At 41.5% G+C, this 17,743-nt stretch overlaps 1 protein-coding gene across 2 annotated transcripts; it reads left to right on the top strand.

The window, feature by feature from the left end:
- The first annotated feature begins 2,873 nt into the window (after window positions 1-2,873).
- On the top strand, window positions 2,874-17,426 carry ANAPC5 (anaphase promoting complex subunit 5). Of its 2 annotated transcripts, none has more exons than XM_040577373.1 (17): window positions 2,874-3,156; window positions 3,759-3,838; window positions 4,438-4,547; window positions 4,879-5,074; window positions 6,860-6,929; window positions 8,354-8,455; window positions 9,083-9,273; window positions 10,191-10,272; window positions 10,960-11,049; window positions 11,992-12,173; window positions 12,664-12,799; window positions 13,037-13,111; window positions 13,858-13,979; window positions 15,164-15,271; window positions 15,760-15,907; window positions 16,521-16,683; window positions 17,092-17,426. In XM_040577373.1, exons 1-17 carry the CDS (start codon window positions 2,953-2,955, stop codon window positions 17,304-17,306), a joined length of 2,274 nt encoding a protein of 757 aa, XP_040433307.1. In that variant the 5' UTR covers window positions 2,874-2,952; the 3' UTR covers window positions 17,307-17,426. The 2 variants fall into 2 exon arrangements, with proteins under 2 accessions (XP_040433307.1, XP_040433308.1); XM_040577374.1 differs by having other exon boundaries at window positions 2,885-3,156; window positions 6,863-6,929.
- Window positions 17,427-17,743: the final 317 nt, after the last annotated feature.

Genomic DNA, 17,743 nt, shown 5'->3' with positions numbered 1-17,743 from the left:
GACAGCTAGCGAGAGAAGCCAATCGGAGGAGAGGAAGCTCCGCCTGCTGGGCGGGGGCGGAGGTTGGGCGGGAACGGGGCCGCCCCTCAGCGGGGAAAAGGGCGGGCGCGGCGAGGACGTGAGGCGATGGGGTTGTGAGGTGGCAGTTGCCCGAAGCTTGCTGCCTCACGGCTTGGGGTCGCCCTTTTAATGGTCATAGAAGTGAAGGAACAGGCTGGTATTTCGCCCCTGCCCCAGTCTTTGAGAACTGAGGAATTTTCTTATTTAAAAATCCCACTTTCGACTGGCTTCCAAACGCTTCTTGCTTTCTCTATGCCATGAATGGGGTGTATCAAAAAATAAAAATAACTAACAGGGTATATAACAACCAAAAGCTTGTAACCAAAAAGATTTCATTAAAAAAAAAAAGCCTTGAGGCAAGCTTTACATAAGAACACACAGAGCCAAAAACAAAGGAGGCTGCTGCCAAAAAGAGGGAAGGACAAAAGTGGCTGAAAATAGATTTTGACCACAAACGCAATTTACTCATACAAAAGGTTGTGTAGAGTCTCTAATAATTTGTGCAGGCTGGATCTATTTTTGGAGCGGGGCTCATAGAAGAACTGAGTCCAAAAAATGTATGTTACTGCCACCAGAATGTCACAGGCTTGGCAGCTCCAGCAACAAGAGTGGAGCCAGCTTCTGGATTTGCTCTGTTACCATGCTTTTGTTCAAACTCATGTTGTCTCTTCTTGGAAATGTTTATGATCCTCAAGAAGCTTTTGATAGACTATGAACTTTACATATGTTTTAATAAAAAATATGGTATTAATATTTTTTCCCAACAATAGCCTGCGATTTTAGTCAAAGCTCTTCAGAAGAGAGTAGAAAAGCTTTCCTTTCTACTGTCAAACAGTGGTAGAACAAGCAGTAGCACATATCCCACGTTTCTTGTGAAAAAAGATTGCTTTAAGACACCTTGAGACATATCACTACAGTTTGTTTTTTATAAACTTTTACATCGCTTAAACTTGGTTGATTCAGAGAGTCATCCCTGCAGTACTAAAGTTTACCCAGATATTTTGTTTATGATCTCACACTAATACACAAGAGCTCCTCATGCAGTTGCTGTAAGCGGCATAACAGCTCTGTCCCACAGATGAGAAAAACCAAGCAAAACCTAGAGTTTCTCTTTTAGCTGTGGTAAGGACTTGTGACAAGAAATCCTCCCCAGCACAGATGTTTTAGGGAGCAACGTGGGCCTGACTGGGCTGAGATATGGTGACTGTGCTGACAGCTGCAGTTGCCACTCCTGCCTTAACTTGGGCAGATCTTGATGAATCATATTTGTAACATGTGATTTGAGATCAGTTTATCGTGTCTAAATTGTAACCACATAAATTGTTTTTAAGCAGGGAAGCTGACTGCTTAAAAAACAGTTTAAGAACAGAACCCCAGCTGCTACTGTGTGTCTGACGAGTGGCATTTGTAGAGGTTCTATTAATAAGAATCTTGCCCTTGCTGAGCCTTCTGGATTGTGCCAAAGAAGCATTAAAAGATTTAAATCTATTAATGCTAGATGTCCCATTTACTTCTGTCATGAAAGAACAAGTAATGATGAGTCGCTGCAGCTCTGTAATCCCCCAAGGTTTTACACATCACAAGAGAGCGAGGTAGAGAAGTGATTCTTAATAGAAATCTTCATTTGTTTTTAATGTAACAATTTGCAAAATTTTACATTAAAGTTGAAATAAAAGTTAATCTCTGGAGTTTATCTGGGAATTTCAGACTGGTTACCACATATAGTAGCAACAGTCATTATAGTAGTCACTTTTTATATCAGAGACACAATACTTCGGGATTACCTTTTGAGAAGGTTTTCAGATTACTGAGACTTGGTTCAGCAGATTTAGTGCTGCACTAAAATGCAACAGTTCCCAAATCCATGTGCCAGCTATTTCATGCTTCATAAGCTCAGGTACATTATGCAGGGGCTTGAGCCTTGTTCTGCTGTGATAAAGTATGGCTTTTTCAATTGTGTAACTTAATCTTTAACTTAATACGACCAAAATAATCTCTTGCTGCCTATTTAGAGGGCTGGTTATAGGGTATTGTGAGTTCATTTGAATATACTTTAAAAGCATTTTCTACACTTTATACAATATACTGTACAACACGCTGAAGGATTATCAGTGCCATTTGCATGTTGACTTTGGTGAGTCACACAGAAACGTCAGGATTTGGGCCAGATGCATGTCACTTCCTTTTTACGCCAACTTCTGCAAACGCTGACCACAGCATTGGGTCTCTCTTCTCCCACCGCTCTCTGGCAGGCCACTTTGCTATTTCAGTGTTTCCGCCCAAGCTGTCATGCTTTGTTTTCAGGAAATACCAGTAAATTAACTTGTATAACCTAACAGCTGTCGCTACTTCCTGCTCTTTATATTCAGATATTATAACAGATGCTCTTTATATTCAGATATTATAACCAATGAGTATTAGTTCCTTGAGATCTAGGATTATGCCAGCAGCAACTAACCAGCACATCAAGTTTGTTACATGGAAATAAATCCTAGGAAATTACTCCCGGCTTGATTTGCCTCCTCCTCCTCTCACCACCTGCAGGCATGAATCAGGAGCAAGTCAAATGAGATCCCTAGGGACAAGCAGATGTATAATAACAGCGGTTTTGGGGTTCTCTCACAAGAAACGGAGCTGTTTTAATAACCGGGTGTTTTATTGGAAGCACGACACTATAGTGAGGGACCGAAAAGCAACTCTCCCCCCCACCCCCCCGGAACGTCTCCCCGCGGCCCCATCCTCCGGCCGGCCCCTTGGTAGCGGTGCACAGCTCCCGCTCCCGATTGGCCGCGGCCCCTCCCACGTGACGGCGGCAGCGGCGGCGATTGGCTGGGCGGGGGCGGGCGGTTGCCTCGGCGACGGGGCTGCGGGTGATGGCGGCCGGGCGCCGCCATGGCGAGCGTGCACGAGAGCCTCTACTTCAACCCGATGATGACGAACGGCGTGGTGCACGCCAACGTCTTCGGCATCAAGGACTGGGTCACCCCTTACAAGATGGCGCTGCTCGTGCTCCTCAGCGAGCTGGGCCGCGCCGGCTCGCAGCTCGGCCTGCTGGAGAGGCGGCGGCTCAACCGGCTGCTGCTGCCCCTGCTGCAGGTCGGGGCCGGGCCGGGCGGGAGGGGAAGGGGGAAGAAGGGAAAGGAAAAGGAAAGGGAAAAGGAAGGGAAAGGAGGCACTCAGCGGCCCCTGGCATCGTGGCCTGTTCAGTTTTGGGCCCCTCACTACCAGAAGGACATCGAGGCCCTGGATCGTGTCCACGGAAGGGCTGCGAAGCTGGTGAAGGGCCTGGGACACAAGTCCTGTGAGGAGCGGCTGAGGGAACTGGGGGGGTTTGGTCTGGAGAGAGGAGGCTCAGGGAGGCCTTATTGCTGTCTGGAACTACCCGAAAGGAAAGCATGGGGAGCTGGGTCACTTGTCACAGGTAACTAGTGATAGGACTAGAGGGAATGGCCTCGAGTTGTTCCAGAGGAGGTTCAGGTTGGAAATGAGGAGACATTTCTTCTCAGAAAGAGCGGTCAGGCATTGGGATGGGTTGCCCAGGGAGGTGGTGGAGTCACTGACCCTGGGGGTGTTCAAGGAGAGGTTGGACGTGGTGCTTAGGGGTGACATTGGTGGTAGGGTGATGGTTGGACCAGATGATCTTGAAGGCCGTTTCCAACCTTAATGATTCTACGATTCAATGTTGGTCTCCACCCCAGGGTCCCGACATGCCGCTGTCGCGACTGCGCAAGGCCATCGAGGAGTCGTGCCCGCACCTGGCCAGCTCTGTGCACATCAGGTGGGCACTGGGCCCTGGCAGGTGGGGGGCTGTCCAGGGCGGGTGCTAAGCGGTGCCGCAGCCAGGGTGTTCCTGCACTCTCACACCTGCCCCGCTGTCTGTTGATAACCGCTCTGCCTGTGTTTATATGTCCATTTGAAACGGCAGTATGTCCAGAGTGAAGACGTGCTTCTGCAGCTTTTCTAGTTGTCATAAACAAGTTCCGAAATGCACACAAATCAAACATTGAAGAAATTTAGTTTAATGAAGTCTCTGTGATAACAGAACGCTTTTTTCAACATTAGCTAATTCAGAAAATGACAGCTTTAAAATCAGTATTTTTTTGATTCCTACGTATTTTGTTAGAATAACAATCCCTTCTGTTTGTTCTCTTTAATACAATAGCAGTTTAAAAAGAAAATATCTGATTGTTATTCATATTCTTATTAATATTTACATAAATTAATAAAATCAAAGCGTGAAAAACCTTCTGGACATAATGAACTAGCTGCCTCTTGGATCTGTCAGCGTTTACTCATCTATCCCTGAAATAGAGGAATATTATTTTATGTATCATATTTAAATCCTAAAAATTTATTTATTTTTTTTTCCCTGATTAGGTTGAAACTTATGGCAGAAGGAGAACTGAAAGATATGGAACAATTTTTTGATGACCTTTCAGATTCATTTTCTGGGACAGAGCCAGAAGTTCATAAAACAAGTGTAGTAGGTAACTAGCTATTGTCTGTAAGCTGTAGTTGATCTGACACCTGTTATTGATGGAATTCACTCAAGATACAGCTTTGTAACCAATAATTTTCCCCAGTGTGCAGTTCTTGCTACTGTTAGTTGCTCTGTGATCAGATAATCTGTGAGTTTTGCCACTGAATTAATTAGAGATTTATACTAAGCAGACCTGAATTTTATCAGTTGGTAGGCTGAGATGAGACACTTAAGCTAAATTAAAGATTTAAGCTTCTGGTTATTACAATGATTTGTAGTCTCCTCTGAATCGGGAACCTTATATAAAGGTGTCATAACACAGATGTTTTCCTTTGCAGGTCTGTTTCTGCGCCATATGATCTTGGCATACAATAAGCTTTCTTTTAGTCAGGTCTATAAACTTTACACCGCGCTTCAGCAGTATTTTCAAAATGATGAGAAAAAAGGTGGAATTGATGAGAATGATATGGAGCTGACAAATACAGAAGACCTGGAGGGGAAAATGGAGAAAGAAGAACTTGATGTACCTCTAAGGTGATACATTAATATTAAAGTCTTTCCCACTTCTGTCAGCAAATTAGTTGCATTTTAGATTGCTTCTGTACACATCAAAGTAAACTGAGGCTTTGTCCAGCTCAAGCTTCTACTCCTGTTAAATTTCTCAAAGTCCATGGACACTCACCTGTGCCTGTCCTATCACAAATGCCGTGTTACAATCTGGGATAACTTAATTTTAGTGCAAATAGAGAAGCTATTGGAACTTCAGCTGCAGTACTGAGATGTATACTCTAAATTTATATTAGCCCATATGCAACTTAGAGCAGGATGTCACCGATTTGCCTCGTGTCAGAGTTGTCTAGTGCGTATAGTTAGCAGAAATTTTAGGTCAAGGCCAAAACTTAAGCATACTGCCTTAAAAATTTATGAACAGTATTTTGCAAAGAAGTCATTTTCACAGTAATGTGATCTTGTTGATTTTTTGTTTTAGCTCTGTGTACAGATCACAGAGCTTGCACTGATCTTGCTGGTTTGCAGTTACTCAACTTCGAATGCTTATTGTAGTTCAGCAATACACACCGGTTTTGGTTTCTTTCCTGTAGCAGCTGCTTAGTGTTTTCTGCACAGGTAACATTGAAATGTTAAAATACCATTTTGCTGGTGGGGCAGGGGAAGAAAGGGGAAGTTATGTCACCTTTGGATTCAGAAAGTTCTGTCTTTATATTACTGATGAAGTTTAAGGCATGTGAAGAGGATGTATCTAGCTGTGTTTTTGTTTTGTTTTGTTTTGCTTTTTTCCCCCTGGAGCCTGGTGCACTCTGGCCGAGTTGGGTGGCCTCCCCGTTTCCGTGGTGCCACCCTGTGGTATCACTTGTAAATGGCAGCGGTTGTGCTCGGTCTCAGAAGATGGCGGTGCCCCATTCTCATGCTCACGCAGGGAATTGCAACCTAAAGGCCAGATGCTGCCCAGTTTCCTTCTGTACAGCCCACTGCTGAATGATTCTTCTCTGGTTATGCTAAGCTGTGATGTGCTAAAGCTGTTGGAAAGAGCACTGCTGCTTCCAGCAAGGAAAGATTCCTCTTTGAGGAAAAGTTAAGCTTAATATTTTTGGTTTCTCTTTTCGCCCTTCTCCAAATGAAGATACTGACATTTATTTACATCAGAGATGTATGGGAGGCATTTCACTCGCTAAAATGTTACGCTGTAAGAATAATCCTCAAAGTATTTTGTGTATCCATTTACTTAAAATGTGCTTTAAAAATTGTCTTCATGTAAGCTCATGCTTGGGCACGCTCTGCTGTAGCTTGAGTCAGTTAACAATTTTGGAGTCTTGCTTTATGCTGTAGCTGTTGTCTTTCCATGGAATGAACTTCGGGCTGCTCTGCAGAGCAGCTGTTTTCTGGAGTGATGTATGTGGTGAAGGTGCCAGTTCATTTCCTCTTGAATATCTTCAGAGGAAAAAAAAAAAGGGGGGAAAAAAAAAGGAGCTAGACACTTGAGTATATCACCACAAATCTTGTATCTGCTGCTGCTGTTGTTTTTTTTTTTTAAATACATGTGTATTTGGGATAACATTCATACTGACCACGGTCTGTGCAGGCTGAAGATTACAACTAAACAGTGTAAAATCATGTGGGTTGCTGACTTTAATGTGGTGGATTTTATTCTCTGTTAATTTTTCTCCTTTTATTTTCCTTTTATGCTGTTGAGCTCTACTGTCTCATAAAAATTCATAAAGCGAAAGTATGGATTGTCTGATTAAAATGTATTTTCTCGTATTCTATTTCATTGCCCGTGTTTCTAACCAGAGTGCTTTTTAGCAGGGAAGAAGAGATATCTTGCAGTGGGCCTCTTTCCCAGAAACAAGCAGAGTATTTTCTTTCTCAGCAGGTATGTTAGTTCTGAACGAAGTTGAGTAAATGATCTGTAAGGTGATCTTCACCTTCAGTTTTATCCACAGCGTCAAAATGATGTTTTTTTTATATCTGTTAAAGGTGTGTTAATTATCTCACATGTAGTTGCTCAGTAGGAGCAGTTGGGGTTAGAATTGTTTTATCTAAGCATGTACACCATATGATGATATTTTACTCTGAGAAGGTCACTTCTGTTCTGACTGCTTGCTTCAAATGTGCTGCCTGCTAAATGTGCAATGTTGTTGGTTATTCCAGCTGGTAAACACAAAAAGGAGCAGAAATACACATGGGCACAATTGTTAGTAAATGCGCTGCGTGCTTATAATAGTTTGCTTATAAAATAATTCGTAATGTTTCATACACATTTTAAAAGTTCGAAGTGACTTCTCAGTCCCATTAGGATCTTTACATTTAAGGGTTGTTGAATCCGGCAGCCTGACTGCAGCAAAGTTCTGCAGCTCCACGCCCCCTGGTGCAACCAGTGGTGAGGCCGAGCGTTACCTGCTGTCCCGGTTCCCTCTCGCTGCTCAGGGTGAAGGTCCGTTAGGGGAAATGTGTGCACACTTACACCCTTGCTCTCTCAATTCTGCCGGTAGCCGAGGTTCGACACTCAGTTTATCGAGTACCTGGCACCTGGATTGCCTCGTGTCTAGTTCTGCCAGGAGACACGCACATACAAATGCATCCCTCAGCTGACCCACGGCTGGCGCCACAGGCACGCAGAGCCCTGCAATCCAGCTCCAGTTGCTGGCGCTCGAGCTGCCTTACACACACGTGTGTATGTGGAATGGAGAGCCCCTCATCCAGGAGTAGTTAGAAGTGGGGTTTAATGAGAAGACAAGACAGTTACGATTTACGTAGTGTTTGTTACCGGTGTGTATAACAAACCTTTTCTCTCCTAATTAGAATATTGTGGAGCAATCAGATGCTTCGGGGGGTTCAGAAATGGGAAGTCCTTTCATTATTCAGTAATGCTTATTCCCGTAATTAGGTGATTAATTTTTCTTATTAACTGATCTACTTCCTAAAGGAAAATATGGATTCGCTTTTGCTTAGTTTAGTTTCCTGATTGTTTTGTGTTTGTGAAAGAAGCATGTAATTCCAGTGAGCAATCTCCTGTACTAGTTCTTAAAAAAGGAAACTTAAAATTCTTTAAGTACCTTTGAACAGTCCTTTGAATATGCCTTTATTTTACTCGGTCTCTCTGATCTCTGGAAAGTGAACACTGTAATATAGGATAGAATAAAACTGCCACGGATGTTTCAGTGTCATAATAGAGCTGTTCTGAAATCTTCTTTAACGCTCTCTCTAGAGATGACAGAGAAAATGACAATCATGTATCAAAATATGTTCCTAATGCTCCAGTTTGAGTTACTTAGAAGTGGTTTCATTTTTTTCCAGGCTTCTTTACTAAAAAACGATGAAACAAAGGCTCTTACTCCAGCATCTTTACAAAAGGAATTGAACAACTTGTTAAAATTTAATCCAGACTTTGCTGAAGCAGTAAGTATCTTTTTCTTCATCCAAAATGGTTTTAAAGGGATTTCTTCATATCTCTAGGATGGGATTTGGGAGTATTTTATTCTGTATTGAAACATAAGCAGATGATGAAAATGTGAGCAAGTTCTTTGTAAATGTTTAGTAATTCAGACCAAAACTCCTGAAGGTACCGAAACCTCAATTAAGCTAAGTACTTAACAAAATGTCTGGCTTTATGCATAGAAATAATCCTGTTAATTTTGGTGGGTCTGTGTCAGTGCATTCTTTTTGAACTGAATCTAAAACTTTTTCCTCAAAAATGTCAGGCTTCATACTCGCATAGATTAAAAATTAGCGTTGGGTGAAATACCTGCTGATTTTGATTGTGGATGTTCACTTTATTTCTGGCGCTTAGTAGCAATTTACAGTAAAAGCAACAGACAGCTTGTGTTGAGAGTTGGTTCCAGACCTGCACTGCAAGCATTTGCCTTGTTCCTAGAGAACTTACTCTTGAGCAGGTCCCTTTCTTCCTATATATCACTTCATGGTTGCACTTGTTGGGCAGTAAGAAGACACACAGTAAGTATAAACCAAAACTTTGTTGTTGTAATAGTTCTGTATAGTTAAAACTGATTTTGTTTCATTTTTTAGCATTATTTAAGCTACTTAAACAGTCTCAGAGTGCAAGATGTCTTCAGTTCAACGCACAGCCTCCTTCATTATTTTGACCGTTTAATTCTCACTGGAGCAGAAAGCAAAAGCAACGGGGACGAAGGTTACGGTCGGAGTCTGAGATACGCTGCTCTGAATCTAGCTGCGCTGCACTGCCGGTTTGGCCATTAGTAAGTCAATATGTTGTACTGCACACCCGAAATTCATCTTACTGCATCCCATAAGGACTGACGGATAGACCTGTTCATTATGAAAATCTGTTTGAGAGAAGAAGGCTCTTCTCTAATTTGATAGCAGCGATAGTTGGGTTGGAATTTTCTTGTAATCCTGATTTGTTTTGGTTTGTTGTTATTTTGACATTTATTTGGTTTCCATAATAACCGGGCCATTTACAGCACGGTAAGAGTTGACATTTGTCTGCGTCCGGTTGTGACCATTTCCTAGGGATTTAAGTTCTCCATTGCTACGTTTCCACGACCTCAGAAAGGTCAGTGGACATAAGTGCTTATTTCCAACTATATTCGCAAGAAAGTACAGTTGTTCTTGTGTTATATTCAAATCAATATAGAGCTGATCATCTGGAAGAAGAATAACTAAAGAAAAAGCCATCTAGGAGATGCATATTTTTAAAAAGCCGTAGCGATGGGTGTTACTTTATTGATAAAGCTGGCTCACCTATCTCCATATACAGTTTGCATTTATTGACTGCTGCCTGGATGAATCCTGTAAAAGGACTGGAGATGGGAAGGAGATAAGAAAAATTAATGACAACTCTTTCTATATAGGCAGATACTTAATGTTGCCCCTGTTCAAACACTAATTTGGCACTTTGGCACGTACGCAGATTTGAAAGCCTGCATAGGGGTTACAGTTGCATTTTCGTAGTGGCTTGCAGATGCCATCTTGCTCATTAGCCTTGGGTCTAGAATATGTTGCTGGACCGCTAGGCTTTGCCATTCAGTCTTTTAAATCAGTTCTCTTCTGAGTGCGATATGCATAATTTAGATCAGTGTTCCTCTGTGGTGTTGTAATGCTGTATTTTAAGCACGGTGGTGATACTAATATGTTCTTTTTTGTTTGCTGATAGTCAACAAGCTGAACTTGCGCTTCAGGAAGCCATCCGAATTGCCCAGGAGTCTAACGATCATGTTTGCTTGCAGCACTGCCTGGTAAGATAGCCATGTTGAAACAGAGGTTAAGTCACCTTTGTCTGTGTTACCTCAGCCTTTGAACTGTTGCAGAACTACTCGTACATTAACATCTCGTCAAGCGGATCGGTAATTTGAAGGTGACTGTCCCGCAGTGGGGTGATGTTGTTTTTAGCAGATGGGTCACCAGGAGCAACAAATGCTGGAGAGTAGGGAGATATCGGGACAGTTTTGTTGTGACTGAGGTTTACTTTCTTAAACAGGAGTTGTGATGCCAGAGTTACTCAGCACTAAGCTCAAAGTTTAGTCTTATGTGCTTTAAAGAGCTGAAGTATTTCATAAACTTTCTTCTTACTGTCTTCTGTATTTTCACAGAGTTACCCTTCTTTTCAGCAAACAAAAAGGAGGAAGGGAAGACTTAGTTTTCTGTTTTTTCTGTAATGAACATTAGTGCTGTAATGAGAAGGCATCTGTGTTACCAAACTCTGGAGGTGCTGCTTCCCACAATTAACTGTATAACGGGGTTTCTGTGCATTACTCTGAAACTCCAGTATTGACTCCAGTATTGTCAGGCCCGTGCCCCAGCCAGGCTGGACTTTGGACATATTTTGGTGTTTCCAGAGGTTTTGTGCATTCTATGCAAATGTAAAATGAAAAATGCTGTAGCCATCAGCTATTTGCAATGACTTTAACTTTTTCCCTTACTAGAGCTGGTTATACATCTTGGAGCAGAAGATATTTGATAGCTGTGTTCTGCTGGAGCACTCAGTAAACAAATCTTTACACTTTGGTTTGCCCGTAAGTCTGTTTCATTTACCCTTAACTGTATTCTAAGATATACGTATGGGAGTGAAGGGGTGTATGCATGGTAGGTTTTTTTGTTTGTTTGTTGTTTTTTGGGGTGCTCAAAATTATTATTACAAAATACAAAATTGAATATAAACCAACCTATTTTATACTCCAAAATCTAGCTGTTTCTATTATTTTGACTCTTTATATTAACAAACAGAGTTGAGTTGCTTTATTGTGAGTGCATTATCGCAAGGCACACTGTTTTTCCTTCTACCTTGTGAGTTTTTCAGACAGGGGAACTCTGTGGCCATTATGCACCATTTAGGTCTTAGGCCCATAATGCAATCTGCTGGCACTCAGGGGAGGTTCTTATGCCTCAGCCTTCCCTGAAACTCAGTGCTGATGCCTCTGACAGGGCTTTGAACGCATTTACTTGTATGGCTGTGTCCCAGCTGTGAAATCTTGTATGGCAGCTCTCCCCTTAGATGGTTTTGTGCCCTGTATCAATTGCTGTTTTGCCCAAGATCTGCAACCTTTTTGAATTGTTCTAAAAGGAACTAAACTGCTGATGTTGGAAGATGAAATCAGACATGGCTGCTTGGTAGGGAAGGGGAGGAAAGGCTCTCTGTTTTCACATCTGTTTCATCATTAGAGAAATCTAGGTACAAGTCCAGTCATCCTCTTTAAGACTCCTGTGTGGGGGAGTGGAAATTACCTTTCACATCTGTCAAACTGGCATTCATGTATGTGTGGGTGTGTGTAAGTGTGTATTTAAAGAAATGCCTGGAGCAGTGTTCCTTTGTGCTGAATAACATCACATCTTTTTCTTTGGGATTTTTTTCTTAATTTATAACTCTTGCTCCGGTATAGTTCACAGGTGTAGTGCGTAGCTATCATCTATCATCTTTCAATGACTTTGTTTTATGTTTGTTTTCCCCTTCTTCCCAGTACCTTGCTTCCCTGGGAATACAGTCCTTGGTTCAGCAAAGAGCTTTTGCAGGAAAGGCTGCCAACAAACTAATGGATGCCTTAAAAGATTCTGATCTGTTGCACTGGAAACACAGCTTGTCAGAGCTTATTGATATTAGTATAGCACAGAAGACTGCCATTTGGAGATTATATGGCCGCAGGTATTTCATTTCTTTTCAACTCTTGGGTGAGCTCACTGTACTGGGTAGCACATAATGCATTTTGAGTTATTTATATAGATGTAACAAGTGACTGTGTCTCTCCTGTGCACTAAAATAAAGTAATCAGATCATGATTTGGTATAGGCTGGGTTCCATTATTTCCATTTTCTAGTGTTCATTCAAAAATCGTACTGGAGAAGAGATTGAGTTTCCATTTAGTAGTGGCAAATAGTGCATAAGTCATTCCCGTGTCCCCATTTTCAGCATCACTGTGCTTGGACCATGTGCAGCTTTTGGTATGTAGCGTTGGATGTGCTTGTGTAGTCTAGAGTTCCTGGGTAGCAGTTGTTTTTACAAGTTTTCATTTTCCCCCAGGCCGCTGGCTTACCCCAAAAATCAGTCTGTAGGCCACAGTCATAACAAGACCATAGATTAAAAAAATGGTGGTTGGTTGTTGCTTGAAAGCTAAAAGATGTTTCTCTTGCTCAAGCACCATGGCACTTCAACAAGCCCAAACATTGCTGAGCATGAACAGTCTGGAGGCTGTGAATGTGGGCGTTCAGCAGAATAACACGGAGTCCTTTGCTGTAGTGTTGTGTCACCTGGCTGAGCTGCATGCAGAGCAGGTGAGTTTTATGGCTAGTCGCACAAAAAGTCATTTGGTTGAAAGGATGTGTGGGTGGTGTTGACAGAGAGTGCGAGACTTGAATCATGTTTTCTTCTGCCCTTAATGTCTGTATTAAGAACAAAGAAAATAAAGGGCTTTTACCTGGCGAGTTCTTGCCATGAAGGTTGGGTTGAAATCAAGGGGAGTGGTGCTTGCCCTGGTCTGTGTTTATCAGAGTGCTGTTTTTGTGTTACAGGGATACTTTGCAGCTGCTTCTGAAATACTGAAACATCTAAAGGAGAGATTCCCTCCCAATAGCCAGCATGCACAGGTAGAGTATATACAATTTAGCCTGTAACTTGCATAACTGTTACACAATAGGATCTGAATTCATACCCTCTTTACTCTGGATGCTTTGGGTTACACGTTTGCTGATTTCATTTGGCTCATGACCCGCTCTGAAGCCATGTGGCGTAAACTCTTCTGCAAAAGCATGAAGAAAATGCCTTTGTTTTAATTGCCTCCTAAGAAAAGGCTGATTAAATAGAACTGTAGGTGACAGAGGAATATGCGTCTACTTCATGAGCACGCACAGGAATTAAATGGTATACGTCGATTTGGAGCTTCAAAGTTCTGTTTAATTAGTGGTAATTATTTTGATATATTACACTCCAGAAATAACTGAGAGAAGAGGCTGGTTTTGTGCAACACTGGGAAACACGTTAGCGTATCAGTCCAAGAGGCACTATTTACTTTAAAGTGTTTAAGATTCTATTAAATTTAGTTTGGTCCTTCTTTTTCTGTTACAGAACAAGTCTACTGTTTTAAAGCACTAGTAATGATTTTAAAGCTTTTTTACTTAAAATACAGTCAAATAGGTGAGCTGTGGCATTGAAACATTACTCCAGACCTAAGTATTTCTGTTGAGGACTGTAATTTAGAAAATACTGTAATTGGATAGTCAGTTGTGTCTAGACATAAATATCCACAGGGGAAATAAAAATTAAGTTCTAACTTGGGGTTAGACAATGAGCAGGTGCAACTTCTAAAACATGTTCCTGGATGTTCTTTGTTTAGCTTTGGATGCTGTTTGATCAAAAAATACAGTTTGAAAGAGCCATGAATGATGGCAGATACCATATAGCAGATTCTCTTGTAGCAGGAATTACAGCACTTAGTAGCATTGAAGGAGTATACAGGTAAGAAATTGTGAATCTGCATATGCTTGCAGGTGTATCCCATGAAGATAATGAAAAATGTAGCAAAATGGTTGCTGGCAATCACGTGTGTTTGTGTTCTTCCCTTTCCAGAGTTAATTATGGTCATGTTGTCTAATCTGTAGTGCTTATTCCATTACAGTGTATCCTGTAATCATCATTTCTAGTTGTTTCTCCGGACATTCTAAGAACAGGAATAGCACCGGTGAATTTCTTGTTGTTTTAGAGCTGTAGATCTGGCCTGAGAACACAAAATATTTCTTCAAAATCTGCCATGGTAGCTGTAGTCAAACCTAAGCACTGTGCAGAATTTTATAAGAAGATAGATCTAAGGGACCTAAGGCCAAATCTCAACTCTGCTACAGTAAGAGCTTGAGTTATGTCTTCATCTGTGTCCTAGTTTCTACGTCCACAAAATGGGACGATACTTTTTTTTTTTTTCTGTCACCTCAATTTGTTCTTGTTTCTGAATGGAAACGTTAGAAATAGAATAGGGTTAAAACTTGTTATTTGCTGAGCACGAAGACGGTTTGCTGTTGAAATCAATTTCTTGTTGTTTTGCAATGAGGCAAAACACCTAAAAACATAGCCAGCGCCAGTAAGGCGGAAGATCGCTATTCAAGCTGTGGGACCTGATGCTTGTCCTTCTGGAACTGGACTCTCTGTTACTTCCCTGATCTTTAAATATAGCACTCAGTATATGGGTTTGGGGTGTTTTTACACATCCCCTACAGCTATGTATTTGTTTTTTTTACTTCCCTGTTCTCACTCTTTCCCTCTCGCTCCTTGTCCTTGTTAGCTTATGCCAATTTTAGCTACCTTACATCATACCTGTTTTTCTTCCACAAATAATTACTTCTGCTTTCCAGTTTGCATGCCCTCCCACCACTGCTGCCTCTTTGGCCTTTGTTTTTGGCAGTCCCTGTTTTCTATCTAAAGCTGTTTCATGAGTTTGATCCTTTCTGCTGTGAGTTGTCCAGCAACCAGAGCTACTTGATTTTTCCCTCTGCCTCTGTGCATAGCATGAACGTGCTTTGTCAGAGTGCTGTTCCGCTGTCACGAGAAACAGAGGTCACAAAATAAAGACCTGTTTTACTGTGTTCTGAAGAGCAGATTTGTATCTAAAATACTTGTATATCAGTGATGTTTTCTTTCTACCACGATAGAAAAGCCATTGTACTGAAAGCCCAAAATCAAATGTCAGAGGCGCACAAACTCTTGCAGAAATTGTTGATCCACTGCCAGAAAATCAAGAACACTGAGATGGTGATTAGGTAAGAATGCTTCATTTTTCAGAGTATTAAAGCCACTTCGCAGTGATTAGAATCAACCACTTCAATTTGTCTGTGTTCGGACTTCACCAGTCCTCAGGTTACCTAAAATGATTTGGTGATTGTGAAATAATAATTTCATTTGTTAAACATGGTATAGAGGAATCCTCAAAATACCACGGAATTGAAACCTAGTACCACCTTATATGTGTATATGTAACCTAAAAGGTATTAAATGCTTGCAAAATGAATAGGAAGAAGAAACATGCATGTAATTGTGCCTTTGTGCCAACCTTCAGAGTAGTTAATGTTATTTCATCCTTGTAAGGAGGTGGGATTTCCTCTTAAGGGTGCAATTTAAGTTTATTGTATGTGCAGTAATGTAATTCATAATAAAATCAATACTGTAACGGATGGAGTAATTGGGAAACGAGTGGCCGTGTTTCATCAAAAGAAAACAGTTTATAGTTCTCTCCTTTTCCGTTGACTAGTGTACTGCTGTCAATAGCAGAGCTCTACTGGAGATCTTCATGCCACACCATAGCCTTGCCTGTCCTACTGCAGGCTCTTGCCCTCTCTCGAGAATATAGTCTGCAGTACTTGGCTTCTGAGACTGTGCTGAACTTGGCTTTCTCCCAGGTAGGTTTGATTTGTGTTTTCACAGGGCTGTGTGGCAACATTTTTGCTGGGGATCTGGGTACGGTTTTTACTCCTGTGAGATTTAAGACCATAACCTTGTCGGAATTAAATTATTGATTCTGATGAAGTATTTTCTAAATGTAAAAATCTTTTGGGGAAGCTAATAAAAGTTGAGTTCCATGTGCGTCGGTAAGATGGGTAGCTGTTGTATATACTTAAGCAGGCAAGCATAAATTGGCTCTGCCTTCATTTCTCCAGTTGTTATTTTTATGCTGTTTTTTCAGCTTTCTAGTAGCACAGTTTGGCATGTGCCTGAATTAAAAATAATGCTGGTACTGGAGTTCAGTTACACTGTTTATTCTGAGCTGGCAGGGACCTGGTTGTCAGCACTGACTGGAGTGGAGAAGCCATGCCTAATCATTCCAGATAGTAGTTCATGTCTCCTAGTAAGTTTTGATTCACAAGTAGATTGTGGAGAAGAAAATGACATCCTTGTCTGTAGCATTGCTGTGTTGGAAACAGATGTGGCTTTTGTGGCTTATTCTGGTCTTCTCAGAAGGTCATGCTCTCACCAGTAGATTCCGGTATTAGACAAGCAAAGTTTCTCTTTCAGCTGATCCTTGGCATTCCTGAACAAGCCCTGAATATTTTGCATATGGCCATAGAACCTGTCTTGGCCCATGGAGCTGTGCTGGACAAAGGCTGTGCCATGTTCCTGGTGGCCAAGTGTCAGGTGGCTTCTGCAGCTTCCTACACTCAGCAAAAGAAGATTGAAGGTAATGTGAAGAGTTAACTCTTCCCCACTGAAACTGCGCTCAGTTGAGAGGTACAAACCAGGGCATATATTGGAGTCCTGCTACACAATCACCGTTAATGAAGTTTAAACGATATAGCGGAGTGTATTACCTGGTAATCAGATAGTAGAATTAATTTGGAATTAGTTGTTCAATAGATGCGGTGTTTATAACGGCATGTTGTTTATGCGGTTTATCTGCGCGCTTCAACACCCGTATTTTGCAGCAAAGGTTGAATAACAGACACTAGCTGAAGGACCATGTTGCTAAGACACAAAGTGTTTTGAAAAGCTGAGGAATTTATAATTGGGCTCCTAAGAATGGAGCTGCATTGCTTGGAGTTGTTGTTGTGTTATTTTCTTAAGTATGACTGTCCCCCGTTTCTCACAGCTTTGGAATCCGCTATTCTGAATCTAAATGAAGCTAAGACTTACTTTGCCAAAGTGGACTGCAAAGAGCAGCTCAGAGATGTTCTCTACTTCCAAGCCCGGCTGTTCCACACCCTAGGCAAGACCCAGGAAAGGAATAAATGTGCCATGTTGTTCCGTCAGTTGCACCAGGAACTGCCTGCACATGGTGTCCCCTTAATAAATGCGTTCAAGTGACGCATTTGAAGATGAGATTTGTTTGTTTTCCTCTTTTTTTTTTTTTTTTTTACAAATGTCTTTTTACTATATTCAGTCATTTGTGTTTCAGAGTAATTGCCAATAAATCATGGTCTTCTATGGAACATGCTTGTATTTTGTTTGCAATGACTTAGGGGGAAGCATGGGTTTCCACCCATTTTGCTTTTATTCTGTACTTGAAATTAAGAATTGAATGAGGGAAAGAAAGGAAAAACTCTTGACTGCATTACAAACGTGCTGAGGGGAGCACCACTGCCATGATGAAATATCTCAGTGACGTTTTCAGAATGAGTGCTGTTTTTATGAACACTGGGGTACAAAACTAGTGAAAAATGTAGGTGAGGCTTCTTTGTGCTCAGTTTAAGTGGTACAGAATGGGGAGTCTCATGTAAAATGCTTTTCTTTCCTTGTGTTTA

This window comes from Cygnus olor, chromosome 17, assembly GCF_009769625.2.
Source record: "Cygnus olor isolate bCygOlo1 chromosome 17, bCygOlo1.pri.v2, whole genome shotgun sequence".
In the NCBI taxonomy this organism is placed as follows: Eukaryota; Metazoa; Chordata; class Aves; order Anseriformes; family Anatidae; genus Cygnus; species Cygnus olor.
Note: the sequence above shows the minus strand (reverse complement) of the source record. Positions and strands in the feature narration are given on the sequence as shown.

Bases quoted from the DNA above. Each gene is read 5' to 3' on its own strand.
- ANAPC5 (XM_040577373.1), top strand. From the start codon at position 2,953: ATGGCGAGCGTGCACGAGAGCCTCTACTTCAACCCGATGATGACGAAC. The intron at 5,075-6,859 runs GTGATACATTAA...AGTGCTTTTTAG, and splicing joins GAACTTGATGTACCTCTAAG to CAGGGAAGAAGAGATATCTT. The intron at 16,684-17,091 runs GTAATGTGAAGA...CGTTTCTCACAG, and splicing joins TCAGCAAAAGAAGATTGAAG to CTTTGGAATCCGCTATTCTG.